The sequence below is a fragment of the Pagrus pagrus genome (genome assembly GCF_965226575.1).
Source record: "Pagrus pagrus genome assembly, chromosome: 12".
Lineage (NCBI taxonomy): Eukaryota > Metazoa > Chordata > Actinopteri > Spariformes > Sparidae > Pagrus > Pagrus pagrus.
Genome location: NC_140196.1, coordinates 22,023,420 through 22,041,998, shown reverse-complemented (window position 1 = coordinate 22,041,998; position 18,579 = coordinate 22,023,420). Strand labels below are relative to the sequence as shown.

Genomic DNA, 18,579 nt, shown 5'->3' with positions numbered 1-18,579 from the left:
CAGGCTTTTGGTTTTATTTTCTCATCATCAGCATTCATGATATTGATCCATCAACCAGTAACTGGAGATGCTGCGAGACAAATCCTAAATAGATCTCTTTCAAAAACTTAGATATCGAGTTCATTACAATATGGGACCCCAACACTATGTCATACTTCATATTCACTATTCAAAATGTATGCTGTACAACTGTAACTTTACATGTTCCAGGCTGTAGTGCAGCAAAATTGAATGCTGCTTTATTTCCAGACTGAGGGAACACATACAGTAAGAGGAGCCAACAGTGATATGTGCAAACATTTACCATCATGCAATAACTGAAACATCTAGCATATAATTAAACTTTTCAACTGGACTGGATACATAAAATAAAGTTGGAAAAAATCATTGAAAAAGGTTGACATCTGTGGACACTTAAATAAACACAATGACACAATAGTGCTTCAGCTGCACCGAAAAGGTTCATTCAAGGGTGTATTACTGGTCCTAGAGCATTGGGATGATTATCAAAAATGTAAGATAAGTATGTGCGTAATTCACTACAATGTGACATAAGTAACATGTTTTCATCCCCCAGATGCCACAAAGAACAAGCTCATTCTACAGTGTAGCAACTGTTAAGAGGGCAAATATACCAGTCTCCAGTTTAAAATACCATTTCCATTAAAGCGGTCGTTAGCTTGAGTTTTGTACAGCAGCGTGCCCTCTGCTTGGCAAAAGATAAACCAATACAAAACTGTTTTTGATGATACATTGATTTTGCTCCCTTGCACCCGGCTGGTAACGACTATTTCCAGCTCACCTCTATTCCATGATACAGTTGTGTACTGGTTAATGCAACTGACTCTTCTTGGAATCACTGATTTATGTTCTTGATAGTGGACACACACTCCACTATGTTGCTATGTAGAGAGCCATCACCTCAGTTTGTTGCAGGACGGATATCTCAAGCGATCCATTAAACGACACTTTGCTAAATCCATGGCAATAAAAACCCTGCAGTTTGGACATAAAAAAGCAATTCTTTCTCTTTAACATTTACGAAAATGTAGTCAATCAGTGATCATAACAATTGCCTAGATTCCGCCACATATCACGAATGGCCAGATTGACATCCGTTGTTAAAAGCATATGATGATTACCAAAGATAATAAACACCATTTACACATGAATCACCTGAGGAAGACTTTGGAAAGTGTGTGACTGCATCACTGGAGGCTCTGCATAAAAAGGGGTCGATCAAGGCAGATGTTCACTGAGAATGAACAACATGAGATCCCTGTTGCTGCTCGCGCTGGTGCTGTGCACATTGTATGTGGCACATGTTCAGACACAGGAAAACACAAACAAAATTAGGCTCTGTGGCCGGGCATTAATGCGGGCAGTGGTGTACACCTGCGGAGGGTCCAGGTGGAGAAGACTGATGGGAGAAGAGGAGATTATGCAAGACGGTGAGTACACAGCCACTTGAATTCATCTTTTGGGTTACTGTAAACCAAATTACAGAAAAGCAGTCTTGACTTTAGCTAAACAAAGGCTGGTATCTCTTGGCAGGTAGCAGAGAGCCAAAACCGAAGATGACAGGTGTGCCAGCGATGGACCGTCACTGGCGAGATCAGAACGAGGCACTAATATCAGCGTGCTGTGAACAAGGCTGTCGAAGGAGTGACCTCACCATGCTCTGCTAGAGGGGAACCATCCCAAGGGCATCATCATCAATCTGTCATTCAATAGTTTGAAATATCATCTTCAGAACATTGTGAAGAGCGTGTAATTGTATTTTCCATGTAGAAAAATAAAAAAATACACCATGAATTTTGGTCCCAAATCCTTGTTTTATCGTCACAAAATATACAAAATTGATAACAGTCCATTCAATGCCTATGTGATTCACTCATAGTAAACAGCGTAGACAGTTCCCAAACCAAACAGAGAGCTGTTCTTGAAGGAGTACGAGGCGAGCGTGTCATTAGATGCATCCCACAGACAGCGGCTGCTGATCTGCATGCTCTGCCCGGTGAGCTGGCCGATGTGGACCAGGACAACAATCTTATATCGGTGAATCATGAGGTCTTTCACACGGGCTCTTATCACCTATCAAAAGAATAAAACCAATGTAACAGAAATCCCAAGGTATTCAAAAAGGTTTGTATGAATGAGCTTTTTCAGATTTATTTACCTCACATATTGTTTTTGTCATTTTTTGAGACCACTCTACTTCATATTTCTCTTCTTGGAGGTAACTGGTAAGTACATCCTTCAGTATGTCTGTGACCGCAGGAACAGGGAAGCGTTTGTTGGGTCCTGTGGAAAACAAATCTTTTCTCAATCGATTGGTGTTTCATGCATTGGGTCCAACACAATAGACATATATTTGGACGCCATCATTAACCATTTAAGTTGGAGTAACATGTCCCAAACACCAACTGGCAGATCCCCAAACCCCCGCTCATAATTCCAGTGGTTTATTATCTTTTTATGTAATTTTGAGGTATGGCATCATAAATTCAAGATGGTTGGGGAAAAAAGCATGTAAAAACAATATTTAGGCTAAACTGTTACCTAAAAAACTAAATCAGTGCTTCTGTGGAAGGTTGTAAGGCTTGAGTATGGATATAACAAATCTAAATATATAAATTTGAATCATTTCCAAAATATTTTGATGAACTAAATCTTATAAAGAATCTAAATCACTGTTGTATTATACTATTATTGCACATCTGTGGTTGGCGATGATGCTGCTGTGCGGCGTGTTTATCATACAGGTGAATGTTATCTCACCCAGCTGGTAGGTGTTCTCCTTTGTTATGGGCATCCGTGCGTTGTCATCATGGTGTCCTAGTTCATCCAGGCATGACACAGTACTTATGGAGCTGAAAGACAATAAGATTAAAGAGAGCCATGTTATGGGCACATAATGTGGCATATGTGGCTGACTGACCAGAGCTGACTAGAGCAAACAAGCATACTGTACTGGAAATGCTTTCTGCATATCAATCATAACCTATACCAGCTAGATATGACTACCATAGATGACAAAAAATAAAAGGTTTGTATAGTCTACTCACTCCTTGGTCCTGCCATCTTTGGCTCTGGCTCCATGGCTTCCCTCTGAGGGCGCCTTGCCTGTCCTCTTCTCTCTTCTCTGGGGTTTGTCTCTGATCTGATCAGCCATGACAGCCTCCTGCCTCTTTAGCTTGTCTTTACACGATGACAACCTAAATATATTGACATTAGCTTAGTTGGCATCTAGTTCAACACGTACAGTTAGTGTACAGTTGCTAACTCCAATACTTCTGCATATTGCTAACTAAACATTGCTACGCTAGCTTTTCTGCCTATGAGCTTAGTTAGCTATTTGTAGTTGGCTCGTTTGTATTCCATTGATTATTTTTGGTGGACTTTTGGTAACAGCATAGTTTAACATATTATATCGTGTCATGTGGGTCATAAAGAAACATTACTGAGGGAAATGTAACATGTTTTTACCGATTTCAGGACCGAACACAACCAGGTAGAGCCGAGGAGCTTGGTGTTGTCATGGCAACCATGAACCGCTCAGTGGGCGGGGCTTACATGCAGGAACTCTTCCTGCTGAGGTGTGTGAAAAATGTCATAAGAAACAAATAAGTAGGACTAATTCTGCAGCAAATGTTCCCTGTCTGTGTTTTACTATAGTATATGTATGTATAAGAAGTTTAGTCTAAAGCCATCATCTTTTCATCATATTCTATAAAATCATCGTATGTTTGTAGCATTGATGTCTCAAAAAAATCTACTTCTCCTGAGCTCAAAAACAGCTAATTTTCTGCTTTGTGATGATGTTCTTTCCAGCTAATCCAAGAGGGTTTTTCAAGTAGCCTAGTTTATTTAATTTAAGCGATAGGAGAATGATCTCAGCCCCTGAAGGAACACTTAATCTTTCAGTTTATCACTGACATTCAAAAATCAACACATTTGGAAATGGATGGTCTCAGCTTGACAGGAAGTGTGTGAAAACAGTTCATTAAAGCTGTCAGACAGGTTTAGGTCTCCTCTGGTCTCCTCTGAGAAGGAGTGGAATAGAAGTAAGTCAAGTAAGGTAAAAAGTTCCTTGAATTGTTCTTAAAAAGAGGTACTCTAGTAGATGTACGTAAAGTTATATTCCATCACTGGTTAAATTCCTGTGTTTGGCCTGTTATGAGGAAAGTATTCATCAGTAGCCTGTTAATAATATTATAGATAATTAAACCCTAATAATGTGCTGGTTCATCCATTTTAACCCAAGGTCCACCTACTAGCTTAAACCACACTTAACAGTGTTCATCCCTTATTACATTTCATTCTAATGGTGCATCATTCATAACTCCATCTGCTGATGAAGGCTGTGTGACCTGGTTGAAAGCTCCTGACAAAGCGATATAGTGGATCTAACATGTGTGGTGTTTCTACAGCGTGGTCAATACCCAAAAGCACGTCTTTATTTGAACAAATGAGTGGGAGATAAATGTCTCATATTTCCTCTTCTTTATTACCAAGTAAAACAGGTATTACATTATATTGATTTTTTCATATATTTACTTTAAAATCTTTGGATGGGAAATTTACATGAAATGTTTGCATATTCTGTGTCTAATGCAGTGAAAGGAATACAGCCCAAGAGTTGTAGAAAAAATAAACTTACAGAAACCCTCCGATACTGGAGGACTTAGCGCTTGCTCAGAAATAAGGCAAAGAAAATCATAAGCAATATTAACAGAAACACTGTGAGCTGTCAATCTTAATGAACTGAAAAAAAAAACTAAACATATGTTGTTTTTTTCTTTTTCCAAGAGCTAAATGAAATGTTACACCCAGGCCCAAACTGTGAGTCAACACATTAAAACATTCTATAAAATGTGACGTTCAAACACGTATCTGCATGTGTACATGTGACATGGAGCCATGAATCGTTTCATGAATGAAATTTAAGGTGTGTTTTTGTGTGCAAGTCAAACACAGGAGAATGTCAAACACCTATATCAGATGCATGGAATGGGAATATCGATGGATACATGCCAAATTTATTGACAATGGGTTTCCGAAGGTGCAACAACAGCAAAACAGAGATTGGAGGTTTAAGTGAAGGCAGAAAGTCCCCTCTCATAGCACAACAATACAAGAACACACAAATCATGACCTCATCGAAATGGATAACCGGTATTGCGTTGAAAAGACTTGTGATGGACAAATGCAGATTTCATGCGGCACCGTTTGGAGTTATTCATCAACAGTAACACTTTTTTTTGCACAAGAAACCCACATGTAAAAACAATAAATGAAGAGTGGTGGTGTTCGTACATATAGAACCTAATGCATTATGAGTGCTGACATCAATAAACCAAGAGACAATCACAGACACATCCATATGCCCAGAGAAATATTTGAAACATAGCTTTTTTTTTTATGTACACTTTTTACACTTAAGTTTTTAAATATTGCTATTAGAAAATGATAAAACATTTATTCAACACGGTGGAAAAGGAAGAAAAATAAAACAGGACACGGGGAATAGTGCTGTCTTCTTCATTACTCTGCGACGTCCCTCATAATACTCTTATCAAACGTCGTGGTCAAAGGAATTGGCCACGGTTTTCAGCAGCATCAAAGGCAACTCCTACAATCGTCAGCTCAGGTCCCCTCTACATTTCTCCTGAAACTTAAAGCTCCCCTTCACCACCATATGGCACTCACATCTGGCTCTGTATGCGTCTTATGTCTTAAGGCCCTTTCAAACATAATTTCTGCAAATAAATTAAACCACACTGTTCCAGTGAAAGCAGCAGCTTCTGTTAGTCTCACAAATATCGCCCCATTGTTACAAAAGTTGACCGTTCACACACCACCACGAATGCCACTGGAGTCCTGTGTTGCGGGAAATTTGATGCATCTCGGCATTGCACGTGCCCAAAGCGGTAATGATTTTGTTCTGCAGCACGTCAAACTGCTGTAACTGATTTAGTGACAGTTTCAGCTCTCTGTTCACAAGACCCGTTTATGGCAAAATGCCACCAAAGTTGTGTTAAAGGCTGCACATGTAAAAATATAGCATTACACGTACTGTGTGCACTTCAGTTCTGATCACAGTATGGGACATTTGGAGCACAAAAGATTTCTGCAAGCACATATTGTAAATTATATATTTTGTAGAGAAATTACTAGCACTGAAAGGAAACAAACCATTATTCTGCGCTCAATGAATGTATTCACGTTTGCTATCATCCACATAAACGCACAGTAACAAACCCATCTGCTAAGTAGGTAGTAGTAAAATGGTAAGCAGGCTAGTAAGCACTTCATTAGCTTGCAAACTACCTGTCTTGGTAGGTAGCTAGCTAATGTCTGCCAAATACACAGCAGCTAACTATGCCTTTAGGCTAACTTGATTATTGCCACTGACATAGCCAAGGCATCATCATCATGCAACTGCATTTACTGATTGGCTGGTGGCCACTTGGGGGCAGTGGACACCAGTTGTGAGCACAACACTGACATTTTATCATCTTTTAAGTTGATCTGGTGAACTTGTTTGCAAAAAGTTGCCTATTAACATGGATAAGCATATCCAGCAGATGTGTAGTAACATTACAATTCATTTGGAGTTGTGTGTCTAAACTTGTATTTCAGTTCGAGATAAGGCAAATGAGTAAAACCGCAGTGAATTTTTCCGCTCAAATGAAACTATTATCTGAATGATGATGATTTCCTCTACAAAAAATGTATGTGCTTGCAAACAAACTTGTGCTGTACTCAACAAACTGCCCGTCATGCAATCCGGACTGAGGCAAAAATCTAATTCCATATAAAAAGCACCGTCATGTTAAGTGCTGATGTTAGTCCAGCGCTGCGGGTCATTTTGAACTGCGAGCTGACCAGTCACCTTTAATCACTGACAGAATGGGCTGTGACATTTCGAAAAGGCTGCACAGAAACATCAATTCTGCTTAGACCACGATAAAGATCAGTCACACATGGTGGGAAAAAAGTCTGATTTGAGGTGGCAGTGTAAATCACATATTACCATGTAACCTATAACTTATTGTAATATAACTGCAAAGCAACCCTATACTACACTTGATTTTTTTGTTGTTTTTTTTTACATTTTCTATTCTTTTCCACCTTGTTTAAGATTGTTTTAATATTATATAATCTATTCACATTATCTTTTACAGTGCATTTGCAATGACAACCAGTTAGACAAAAGAAATGGCAATGAATAAGGCTGGATCACTGTATGAATCCACAATTATGTTAACAAGAACAAAGAATCAGGGGTTTCCTATATTTTACTCCATGTAAGCCCATAAGTGTTTCAAGTGCACAAAACTAATGATTTGTACTTGCATAAACTCAGCAGCAGTCCGTCTACTGATTATGATGTTATGAAGTCAAATATCATCTGTGTGTGTGCATCTGCGTGTGTGTTTTGTTCTGTTACTCTGTTAAATCTCAACCATCATTTCTAATGGTTGCTAAAGATAGTTTCAAATGCACTAAACATGGGATGGATCCATAGTCTTCACAGTCAGAAAGCCATTGATTCTTTTGGTTCCGTTCACAAACAGGTCCACTAATTATCCGCCAAGTATTTCCCTGTGAAGCAAAATGAAACATGTCAGAGAACCCCGAGTGTCTGCGAGCATTTTGATGACTAAAAACCAAAGAGTCATTTTCAGTGAGGTCACACGCATTTCTGATCCTCAAACTCACCTGCAGCAAATCTCTTCTTGATCAGCGATAGCCGGTAGCCAGTCCCAACCAGCTGGATGTCACACCCTGACAGAGTGCTCCCCTCACTGGTGAACTGGACCGCCAGCTGGGTGGGTCTACAGAGTCCTTCTGTCATCTGGAACCGGCCTAGAAGTGCCCCTACTCCTGTGGGACACAGATACTTTTAGGTTTTTGTTTGTAAGCGTGCGTTTATGTTACAGTGCATGACCTTGTGCAGTGATATGAGCTGTTTGTCCCAGTCTAGCTGAAAGTAAATTCAAAGCTGTTGTTGAACCGTTTGGAGTACAGGCATGGTTTTAGTCTCTTCTGAAAGGTTACAGTCTGATATTTTTCCAGCTCTGTAAGTGCTTCTGTCACTGACCTATAGGAGTTTGAACACACTGAATTCTTTATTTATATGCTAAAATAAGCCTGCAAGTGACCTGTAACTGCCCCCATTAGCTTGACACAACACGTCCACATCATATAGTCTTCCATGGCACAAGTTCAAATGTTTTTCTAAGGAAATATTCAGGGCAAAAAGTCATTATAGTTTTTTATTTCCTTATTTACACTAACTTTGTGCATATAAAATAGTCAAAGACAAGTGCTTAGGTAAAAAAACAGCCTTTTCAAATAACAAATGCATAAAACTACATAAACTTGCATAATTTGCAAGTTTCCTTGGCCATTGTAGGCTCTAGGGCGGACATAGAAGCTCATATCTGCTCAAATGAGCTGTCATTATCTACTCACCCTCATGCTGATGGAAACTTGGGTAAAGTGTTGTAGCCCGCAAAATGTTTTGGAGCTCGACAACAAAACAGCGTTGCAACATTCGCCTAAACAACTGAAGTAGATGGGAAAAGCCACAAAAAACAAACAAACAAAAAAAAAAACAGAGATTGCTAACGCTTTTAGCTGAGCAGCTACAGGGAAGATTGCAGTTTTAAAAAGGGTGTAAATAACGCTGGATATGGACGGGCTGTATGGAGCCATTTTATTGTATCTTTCTTTTTCGGCCATTGTTTCACATTTAAGAAAAGAGTTGTTTTGGAAAATGCTGCAACAACTGTGGACTACGAAACTTCACATGACTTTCCATCGGCAAAAGGGTGAGTAGAAAATGACTGAATCTTCATTTTCTAAAGTCCGCTGACATAAAGGAGAATGTAATGAGACTGTTTAACAAGACGAGTACGGACAAACACTCACCTCCATTTTCAGATCTGTGAGAGAGGCTGGGGATTTTCCATTGTATCGTCTGCTGCTCTTGATTCCTTTATGAGAAAATAATTCTACATTACAGAGGACACGCTGCTGTTTGATAAGAAGACCCTGTCCATGCTAATAGATAGAAACCTGATTATCACATGTTCAAAGTGCACAACAAAGCGCAAAAACAATATGAACACCTGTTATTGGTCATGCAATACCCATTGAGCCAGCAACTAGATACACCTACAAGTACATAAATGGTAAACAGTGTGTAAACATGAGATGATACAATTCTTGATTTACTTTCCAACTTACAACATAGCATCAAAATGCTGGAAATGGTGCTCATGTTGGCCCTAGCCCTTCTACCCGAGCCTCTAGAGGAGGTGTCCTTACCAGATGGCAGGGGGGATCATGGCCTGGAGTTTGGCCTCGCCTCCATCCACAGGAACCAGGAAGAGGATGTCGTGTAGGGGCACGGGGGCGGCCATGGCCTCGGTGTTGTATTTGTAGTCTATTCTGAGGTCTGTGTTGGTGGCATCGCCTCGCCAACTCACCGCCAGGTTCAGAGGAGTGGACTGGATCCCGTCAGCTGACACCTGAGACGCAGAGACACGAAGCAGTGAGATGAGAAATGCTGGTGATGGATAGATTAGATACACAGACAAAGAGATATTCTATACCTGATATTTGATCATGTCCACGTTGTAGTATGTCGCCTGAGGCTTCTGTTCAGCCACTTTTTTCAGATGGCTCATCAGGTTTGGCATGTTCACCCAGAACTCCTTGGTGTCGACACTGTCTGTTGTGGGTTCACTGAGGGGTGAGAAGCACATGTTTAAAAGTAAGACACTACAGGTGAATAGAGTAAAAACAATCAACTTCAAGGGTAACTCCGCCAAATCTAAATATTAAAGTGTGTCTACAGGTCTTGGGAGTACTACTGCATATTTGAAAAAGAAAAAAGATATAAAGCCTTTTGCGGCTCCAGCTGCATGTAACCTGATAAATTGCCTCAAGTGATGTCACCAAGCGGCTCAGTTGCATTATGGGTAATGTAGGGACCGGGTTTTGAAAGGCAGTTCGGCCAGTCTAGCACTCACGCACGCTGTTGGACTCATTATGGACAGTTTAAAAACAAATAATCAAAAGTGATACAGCAGAACCAGCGATGTCGTCGTCTTCCTTTTCAAAACCTGATGCTTACATTACCCACAATGCAACTGAGTAACATCACTGGAGGATATTTTTCAGATGACATGCAGCTTCCTCTGGATCCACAAAAGGCTTTACTCTACTTTTTCACCTGAAAATTACCCTTTGATGTGTAAAATTGGTGGAGTCACCCTTTCAGCACATCAACGTGAAACTTACCAAATGGAATAATTACATGAAGACAATTATTTTTTGTATTAAATGTTTTCAGAAATCTTATGTTTAAATATGCAAATGAGTAATTTATCTAATTAATTATGTGCTAATTTGCACAAATGAACTGTGCGAGCACAATGATTAATACTTACATCACGTATGTACTCTAATAACAAAGCGCAGCTATAGTATTGTGTGTGTTTGCCTATAATGTAATTCTTACCAGCACAGCAGCTGTGGATTGGGGAGGACCTGCTCCAGTCTGTTGAAGTTGCTGATGCTAAAGGTGAGGACGGGTTGAGTTGGGTGGCTGGAAAAGTGCCTGGTTATGCCCGCAGGGAAGGACAGCACCATCTCCCCTGTGATCTTCACAACACATCTGTCACAGAGGGAGAGGAGAGATCATGCTGAACAAAAACATGAACTCCCAGAATCCCTTTAACACCAAAACTGAAGAGCAAAGTCGATTCATAGCTGCCAGGAAAGAATCATTCTGTTAGTCTATAAAAGGATCTTCATCTTGCAACTCATAACAAAAATAAAAATATTCTCTGTGTTTATTTCTGGATTTCATCAGTGCATCGATCCATAATGTATACTGATCTTTGCACTGTACAAAACAGGGAACTGCAGGCTTACTTGCTGGGGTCTGCACCCTTGAAGTAGGCGTTTATGGTTTCTGTGAAGGCAGCTGCAACCGGCAAAGTGTCCTGGGGTCCCATGGTGAGCGGACTGGGTCCTCTGGAGCATCCTGTTGAAAACACACACATAGAAAAACCTTTAAAATCCAGACTTAGACTATATCTTCTGTCTTAGGTTTGTTCCCTATATGCTTAAATATGCAGAGGACAGCAGGGTGTAAACAAACAGAAGCAAACGGACAAAATCAAACTCAACAATGCATTTAGAAATTCTAGGTGAGTGAGCGGGACGTGGGATGAGGGCAGAACAGGACTGCTGGTGAAAGAAAGGCAGTTGCTTTCAGTCCATGCAATAGTGGGATGACAGCAGCATTGTGGCTCAACTCACCTTCAAAAGCTAAATAAAACCTGCCGTGGTCAAACCATACCAGAGGCTGTGAGGCCTCTGAGTGAGCAGAGACATGAGGAGGAGAGAATCATGGACAGGGACAAGACTGTGAGGCAAGGACACGATGATGAGCGACAGACACCACGGACACAGACTGAGATGTGACGCTGAAGAGGAATAAGAAGTGGAGGGTGGCAGTGTACCTGTGGTGGACATGTTAAGGTCCCTTCCTAAGGTTGGGGTGGAAGCTGCACTCTGCAAGGTGATGGAGGAGATGGAGGAAGAGCTTTCGGCCCGGGCCAGGGGGGCGAGAGGTGGGGGGCTGCCTGAAACTGGAGGGCTGAAGGGCCGAGACTGGAGAGAGTACACAACAACACACACTTTGATTACAGACAAATGCTTTCTGTTATCAGGGAACGTAGAACATTTGCTATCAGTTTTATTTGAATATCTGAATAAAACGTCAAAGGGAAAAATTAGAGGACTTCACATGTACCAGGTCTGTGACCGGTTTCCCTGGGGGCAGCTTGGGTCGCGAGGACGGCCGAGGAGGAGGAGGTGGAGGAACCGGGCTGCCTCGAGACTGAGGCGTGGCAGGACGAGCTGGAGACGAGGGGCCTGCAGCACATACCAGTGTCTGTGGTTAGCACTGCCTTCAGATCACAGCGACAGAGATCTTCATTCAACATCCAGCTCCAACTTTTCTACTCACATCAGTTTCACAGAGCGGGGACTGTGTGCCGACAGGCTTCAGACCGAAACTTGTGACCAAAAATTCAATTTTTATTCAGCTTCTATAAGCTCAGCAAAGCTCTGTGTGTCAGTCTGAAGAGCCAGGGTGTTTTGTGATATTTTACCATATTACACTTGTGCAAGTCTATCACCGCTTGTACAAGTAAAATATGGTAGGTGACCTCTTGTTTCTAACTTTAACGCAAAAAGAAATGAGAGGTGCAGTGTGTGTGTGATACCACTAGATGTCAGCAAGAAACCCATTTACTTCAAAATTAGCAAATGACCGACTGATATATACCGACGTGTTTGCTTATTTTAAGTATGACATCTTTCCATTTTTTCTATGAGGAGCCAAAATTGGTTGGGTCAGTTTCTTTCAGACTATAGGGTCTTAGTGGGTCAGACATGGTGACCTTACATGGTGGCATGTATTGCAGCCCGTTCTATAAGGAAAACAGTTGGTTTATATAGTTTGTGCTCGTGTCCATACTTTTGGGACGCACAAGGCCACAGCCAGGTAGCTAAAATTAGCTCACAGTTGAGCCCCTGAGCATCTTTCTGGATATATCCAAAGATTAGACAGAAACAGAGTTAGGAGGAGCATGTTGAACGGCAACTGTAGAATTAAATTCTATTCGATCAAAACCTTTTTACAACAAGGGTTGGCTAAAAGCAAACCTAATCTGTACTTACTTTTAGCTACTTATACTCTTGATTTTGGATGTATGTGCATTGATGTATTATGGTATGAGTATTCTATTGCATTTCCATAGTGTATTGTGTTTTATGATACTGACAGCTGAACACTTATATTTTAATTATGCTGTACATATAAAAGCCCAACTAGAGTTGCAAATTAGCAGTAGCTATAAACTCTGTGCAGCACATCAGTTTCATACTCTGTACTGGAACTATCTTAAACTGTCATTGATAAAATGTATTTTAAGAAATGTACACATTTTGTTAGCATTGGTGTTTTTAGCATTGGTATTTAAAAAAAATTATATTGTGTTCATAATAGACATATGATTATATTGTGTAAATAATCCCGCGCCTCAAAAACGTTTCTTTCTGTTCTCGCTTTGTCATAGTAGGTGGCGGTAATGCGCCTCAGCACTGGCTGCCTCCCACCATCAAAAGCAAAAAAGAAGAAGACAAAGCTGCAGTAACAGTTAACTTGGTAGCTAGCTAGCATGTGGCATAGATCTGGTGTGTGGCTGCTACTCGTTGATTTACTACTGCTGAATGTCAACATTTATGGTTACACAGACTCTCTCTTCACCTCCCTACACCCGTATAGTGAATGGATTTCAATGGACAAAACACAAACTAAACTTTAATTTAAAGTTTAAATTAAAGGAACAGCATTTCTTTTTTTTTTCAAGATGTTCTATATATATCGCAATAATATCGTTATTGTTTGGCCACGATAATCGCCCAGTGACAATCTGATATTGTGCTGACATAAATGATGGAATTCAAATTATAACATTTCACATTCTTACAGGTTACAGTAATAGCAGTGAGCATTTTGATTACACTATCAGTTAGTTATCACTTAAGTGTTACGTCACTAATGGAATCATTATTTCTGGTAGCTGTATTAAAATAATGTTGTACTTTTCAAGTCAAACTCTTGGCTATATAATTTATTCTGCCGCTGTATCAGCTGCAAAGAGGAACGCTTCCTACATAATGATGTGTCGGTTAGTCAAAATATTGCCTTTGTTGTGTAAAGAAAAAAAAAGAAATCATGAAAATATAAATAATGTCTATAAACACTGAAAAACACTGAAAAAAACACTCAAAAAGTTTTGTGTCTGGTTCAGTTTACATTCAGCACCTAACAGAACATAAATAGATCACAAAGAGACAAGAGGACCTGATTTTAAGCATCTCTGTCCAAACAAACCGAGCTGTAAGAAAGACACTCCAAAGTTTAGGTACACAGCTCCGATCATACTTTACATGAAGGCAGTATCATCTGCCATTGTGAACAATCATAAAGAGACTGAGTACTCACTGCTGCCTGAGTAGGGTCCTGGGGAAGACATGATAGACCTGTAGGTGGTTGGAGGGAGAGGAGGCGGCGTGCCCCTGAAGCTCGGCGTCAGCTCTCGGGGTGAACCCACTATGTCCTGGATATCATCTCTCAGGTATGCTCCCTCTGGAGTCCTCTTTCCCCCCACACCCCCCAGGACCAATGGAGATGTGACCCCTACCCGAGGGGACCTCCGCTCTGCTGGCAGAGGGGGCACGGGGCTGATGGGGGCCGGGGACGAAGAGTACTCTGCAAACTGCAGCACCTCCTCATCGATTGCATCGTCGTCGAGGCATAGAGGAGGCGATATAGAGGGGGAGAAGTTGGGAGGCAGGGGAGGGGCCGGTTCATCCGGAGGAGGAGGTCCAAGCAAGATGGAGGGGGGCGAGTCTGGTGGCGTGAAAGGAGGAGGAGAGCCGGGAGAAAACGGCGGAGGCGAAGGCGGGGGCTCGTCCGGCGGCGGTCCTGGAGACAGGCAGGGGGTGGAGGGGGTGGACGAGGGCGTGTCTGGGGCAGGAGAGTCTGGTGGAGGAGGGGGAGCGGGTTCATCAGGCGGTGGGGGTCTGTCCTCAGGGAAAGTAACCCATCTGGGAGACACAATCTCGTCACTGGTGCGAGGACTGTCCATGGGGCCGAACACGTCGTCCAGGTCAGGGCCTGGGGAGCCCCGGTACGAGGCGGGGGACAGGACGTTCAGGTAGATGGGGGCCGAGCTGCGAGCTGCCCTTCCATTGGGTAGATCTGCTGTAAGAGAATTTGAGGATATATTTGGATCAAAACTCTGATTTGATTTGACAGCGTGTTTGATATAAAGTTGCTGTTTTTAGGCTAAATTTACCAGCAAAGTCCGAAGGATAGCCGTAATGACTTCTTGATGGAATGTTTTTTGGAGGAAGCGGAGGAGGAGCTGTAACAAGGAAGAGAGTTCAGGCCACTTATCCATTACAGATAGCAATATTTCAAATATATATTGTTAATACAAATAATGATGACACACTTTGCTTGTACAGCACTTTTTCAAAACAAAGTTACAAAGAGCTTTTCATGGCTGTGCGAGGATTAAGGACTGAGGCAAATGAAATCACAATACAACAATAAAGACGAGAACATAAAACAGATAAGACGTGACATAAAACAAAGATAAAGTGAGGTGAACTCACCTCCTGTTGGGAAACTTCTGCTCAGCGGTGAATCTGAGCGTGGTCTCGACTCCCATAATTCTGTTGGGACAACTGTGATTGACAAAGAAACAATAAATGTCAACTCCTGCACCTGCTGCATGGGACACTTTGTATCAATTAATGTGATGCCCTATCAGTAGGGGACAGACCGTCGTATCTGGCATATTTGGTCTCTGAAGGCAGCCCAAAAAAGGCAGGAACGTTCTGCATGAGCCTGTCACTGCAAGAGGAGAAACACTACAATCAAATCTTCTTAATCCCTGCTGCAACACTTTTCAAGGAGCATCTGGAAGCAACCAAAAACATGCAAGAGTGAAGTTGGAAGGTATTTTTGCTGGAAGAATGACAGACCTTGGCGTGTCAGGGGCAGGGGTCGGCGTAGGGGTGGAGCGTCTGGGTCTAGCAATTTCTTCACCTGTGAGAAACAAAATAAAACCTCAACATTTGGGTCCAAAACTTTGTTCCAGACTAAAACTATTGGATGGATAGCCACAACATGTGTTTCAGACATTCATGTACCCCTCAGGATGAATTGCTAGCACTTTGGTGATCCCTTTATTTTTCATCAGGAGCTAACATCAAGTCAAAATGTTAGTTAATCCAAGACTTTGTTTTATGATTTTATTTATTTTATTTTATTATTATCTGCAGAACTAACAACATTCCCAACAGCCTCAACTGTGCTTTAGCGCTAATTAGCAAATGCTAACACACTGAACTAAGATGGTGAACATGGTAGACATTTCACCTGCTAACCATCAGCATGGCAGCACTGTCACTGTGAGCATGTTCGGTCAAAGCACTGCTGTGTGCAGGAATAGAGGATATGCTTAAAACGTCTGTTTCCAAATATGTGTACTTACAGGACAAATTCCTCTTTATCTGCCCCTGTAAAAGACAGAATCCAAACAAAACACAAAATGAGGATATAGACAATATTTTGTGAAAGTAACAAGTCAGTCAGATGAAGTGGAACGTCATAGAAATTGTAGATGTTTTAACTTCTTTAAAGGGGCTCTATGTAACAAGTTTTTAGCAGGTTACATGTATCAATCACTGTTAGTTTAGAAATGGAGGTCGCTAACATAAACAAACCAACGACTTCCAGAACAACACAGACGTTACACAGAGCCCCTTGCATAATGTCCTAAGTCATGTAATTTCTTCGAAAAGATCACTTTAGTCATATCAAGAAAATATATTCATCTAAACAAATTGATATGCATCAAAAATGCACCATATTGACACATTTTTCACCTGTTTTAAGAAAATCAAGATTTTGAGACATAAACCTAAATAAACATTTGTATTCGCTGTGCATCCCTTTAACTTTCTGCACTGCCTTTTGAAAAAATGTGTCAGGCAGCAGAGATTAGAGAGCTGTGTTTCAGGCTGCCGGCTTTGAAAACAGCCAGCAGATGGTGTAAGAAACTCACCGGGCTGCGTCTCTGAGACCAGCAAAAAGGAAGAGAGAACAGACCTGGGTCAGAGAGTGAGTGACAAATCAGTCAAATGGACACCAACTAAAAACTGCACACACCGCACCTCTTTACTTGCACCGCAAAGCCTTAATAATGCAACATGAGCCACAACACCCTTGAGCTTATGAGGACAATGCCAGCATCACCTCCCACCAACATGCACAGAGCTGCACACTGGATGTAGCAGGTCAGTGTGTAAACCAGGCCAAACCAATAGGTGTGCAGCTTTGTGTGTGTGTTATGTTCACTGCGCATTATGTAACACAGACGCTTTGCCAGACAGGTTCAAGTAAAGCTGTAGCTCAACAGAAGAAAAAGTCGACAAAAAGAAGTAAGGTCTTTTAAGGTCTAGAAGGGACACCGACACGAAGGGTGGGACAGAAACTCATGCAGAAAAAAAAGGTGAAGCCCTGAAGGCCATTTATTAAGTGAACTAGCACAGGAAGTGGTTTCCAAGTGATTTCATGCCATGCAACTACTGTGGTGGGACAGATGTGAAAAATGAACTCCAGGCTTACCGGACTTCTCTTCTACGAGATGACGGCGCATAAGTGAGAAGGAAAGACAAACACAGAGAGGGTGTAAGACAGAGATAGAGCAAATTCAGCAGTTAGCGTATGTGTGATTTGTGTAGAACAAGAGTGCTGATCAGCAGCGCTCACCAGAGACGGAGAGAGCGCCAAGCCTCCCACTGAGGCCTTTAGCTCGTCCATAGATGGAGGGACACACCTGGCGCTGTCCGACACCAGCGGCTTGATCTTAATTTTGAACTTTTTCTTGTTGTCCTCATCGTCCTCGGAGTCGCTGGAGGAGAAAAACTGCTTTCCTTTGGAAGCTGGTGGACGTGCGTCAAGGACAAAGTACAATAGAGGATGTGAAGAACTGAGGCTTAATCAGTCTGCTACAGCATTTAAATATAAATACATTTCATCTTAAATAAACACAATAGACATGCAAAACACCTGTACAGTACAATTTCAAGGTACCTGAGTATTTACTTTACTTTTTTTTTTTAATGCTTTTTATACTTCAGGTGTCGTGCAGCTTTAAGAGTAAATTCAAGCACCTTCAAGGTAACCTAAACCCAAAAATGACCAGACTCCTGAAGCATTTCAATTGTTATGAACACAATTGCGAAAAATAAACGTTATAAAATGACTTAATAAACAAGGTGAATCAATGTACCATATTGTCACTTTGTTTATTTGTTTACCAGCTGTTCATAATAACTTTGAGTGTATGTTTGGAACCACAGTTTCTGGCGAGTGCTGAACTCACTGAGAGTTTAAAGAGGCAGACACGCTCGGGAGTTTACGACTAATGTACAGTAAAGCAATCTGACTGTCTGGGGCCAAAATACACTCCCCCGAGTAACGCAATTAAACACAAATGATCACACAAAATCTCTGGTGGTGAAGACACCATTAAACTACGACCACTACTGATAAAAATCTATCTGATGGTTGACAACATGTTGACAGAGGAGCTCATTAGTTTTACTCATGTTAAGCTTAGTCTCATCCTGTACCAGAAGTAGCAACAGGCAGCCAAATGCAACATGTCGTTACCTTGAGTAAACTTGTGGATTCCTCTGGGTTTGATCAATGTTGGAAACATTTGGGATATAAAGTCAAAACAATCTATTACAAAGTTCTATTTGTTTTTAGTCATTTTAATGAAGAGTCTTTATATATCATTAACATCTGTGTACTTCTTCCACCTCTGTCTGCAGCAGAGGAGTGAGCTGTCCGCTCTGTGTCCCAGTTAAAAATATTACACCTGCTGTAACTGACAC

General features: G+C 41.3%; 3 protein-coding genes across 3 annotated transcripts in view; 1 reads left to right on the top strand and 2 right to left on the bottom strand.

Annotated features, from left to right (window-relative positions):
- The first annotated feature begins 82 nt into the window (after positions 1-82).
- LOC311266076 (relaxin-3-like) lies at positions 83-1,720 on the top strand. Its single transcript, XM_084368260.1, has 2 exons — positions 83-1,468; positions 1,527-1,720. The coding sequence occupies exons 1-2, from the start codon at positions 1,262-1,264 to the stop codon at positions 1,686-1,688; spliced, it is 369 nt and encodes a 122-aa protein (XP_084224386.1). The 5' UTR covers positions 83-1,261; the 3' UTR covers positions 1,689-1,720.
- A 98-nt stretch (positions 1,721-1,818) lies between these two features.
- On the bottom strand, positions 1,819-3,578 carry dynlt5 (dynein light chain Tctex-type family member 5). The gene is made up of 5 exons (XM_084369009.1): positions 3,490-3,578; positions 3,069-3,218; positions 2,782-2,873; positions 2,180-2,304; positions 1,819-2,094 (listed from the first exon to the last, which is right to left on the bottom strand). The coding sequence occupies exons 2-5, from the start codon at positions 3,173-3,175 to the stop codon at positions 1,891-1,893; spliced, it is 528 nt and encodes a 175-aa protein (XP_084225135.1). The 5' UTR covers positions 3,176-3,218; positions 3,490-3,578; the 3' UTR covers positions 1,819-1,890.
- Positions 3,579-4,491: 913 nt separating this feature from the next.
- Positions 4,492-18,579, bottom strand: part of LOC311266595 (SH3-containing GRB2-like protein 3-interacting protein 1) — a 53,056-nt gene continuing 38,968 nt past the window's right edge. The window contains exons 7-23 of the mRNA XM_084369010.1: positions 17,447-17,619; positions 16,740-16,751; positions 16,167-16,191; positions 15,655-15,718; positions 15,453-15,523; positions 15,283-15,354; positions 14,961-15,029; positions 14,105-14,866; positions 11,843-11,964; positions 11,550-11,700; positions 10,957-11,068; positions 10,541-10,696; positions 9,630-9,762; positions 9,343-9,545; positions 8,944-9,008; positions 7,729-7,893; positions 4,492-7,611 (exon numbers count right to left, since the gene is read on the bottom strand). Coding sequence (XP_084225136.1) covers positions 7,589-7,611; positions 7,729-7,893; positions 8,944-9,008; positions 9,343-9,545; positions 9,630-9,762; positions 10,541-10,696; positions 10,957-11,068; positions 11,550-11,700; positions 11,843-11,964; positions 14,105-14,866; positions 14,961-15,029; positions 15,283-15,354; positions 15,453-15,523; positions 15,655-15,718; positions 16,167-16,191; positions 16,740-16,751; positions 17,447-17,619 — 2,378 coding nt within the window. The 3' untranslated portion in view covers positions 4,492-7,588. The remainder of the gene's footprint in view (positions 7,612-7,728; positions 7,894-8,943; positions 9,009-9,342; positions 9,546-9,629; positions 9,763-10,540; positions 10,697-10,956; positions 11,069-11,549; positions 11,701-11,842; positions 11,965-14,104; positions 14,867-14,960; positions 15,030-15,282; positions 15,355-15,452; positions 15,524-15,654; positions 15,719-16,166; positions 16,192-16,739; positions 16,752-17,446; positions 17,620-18,579) is intronic.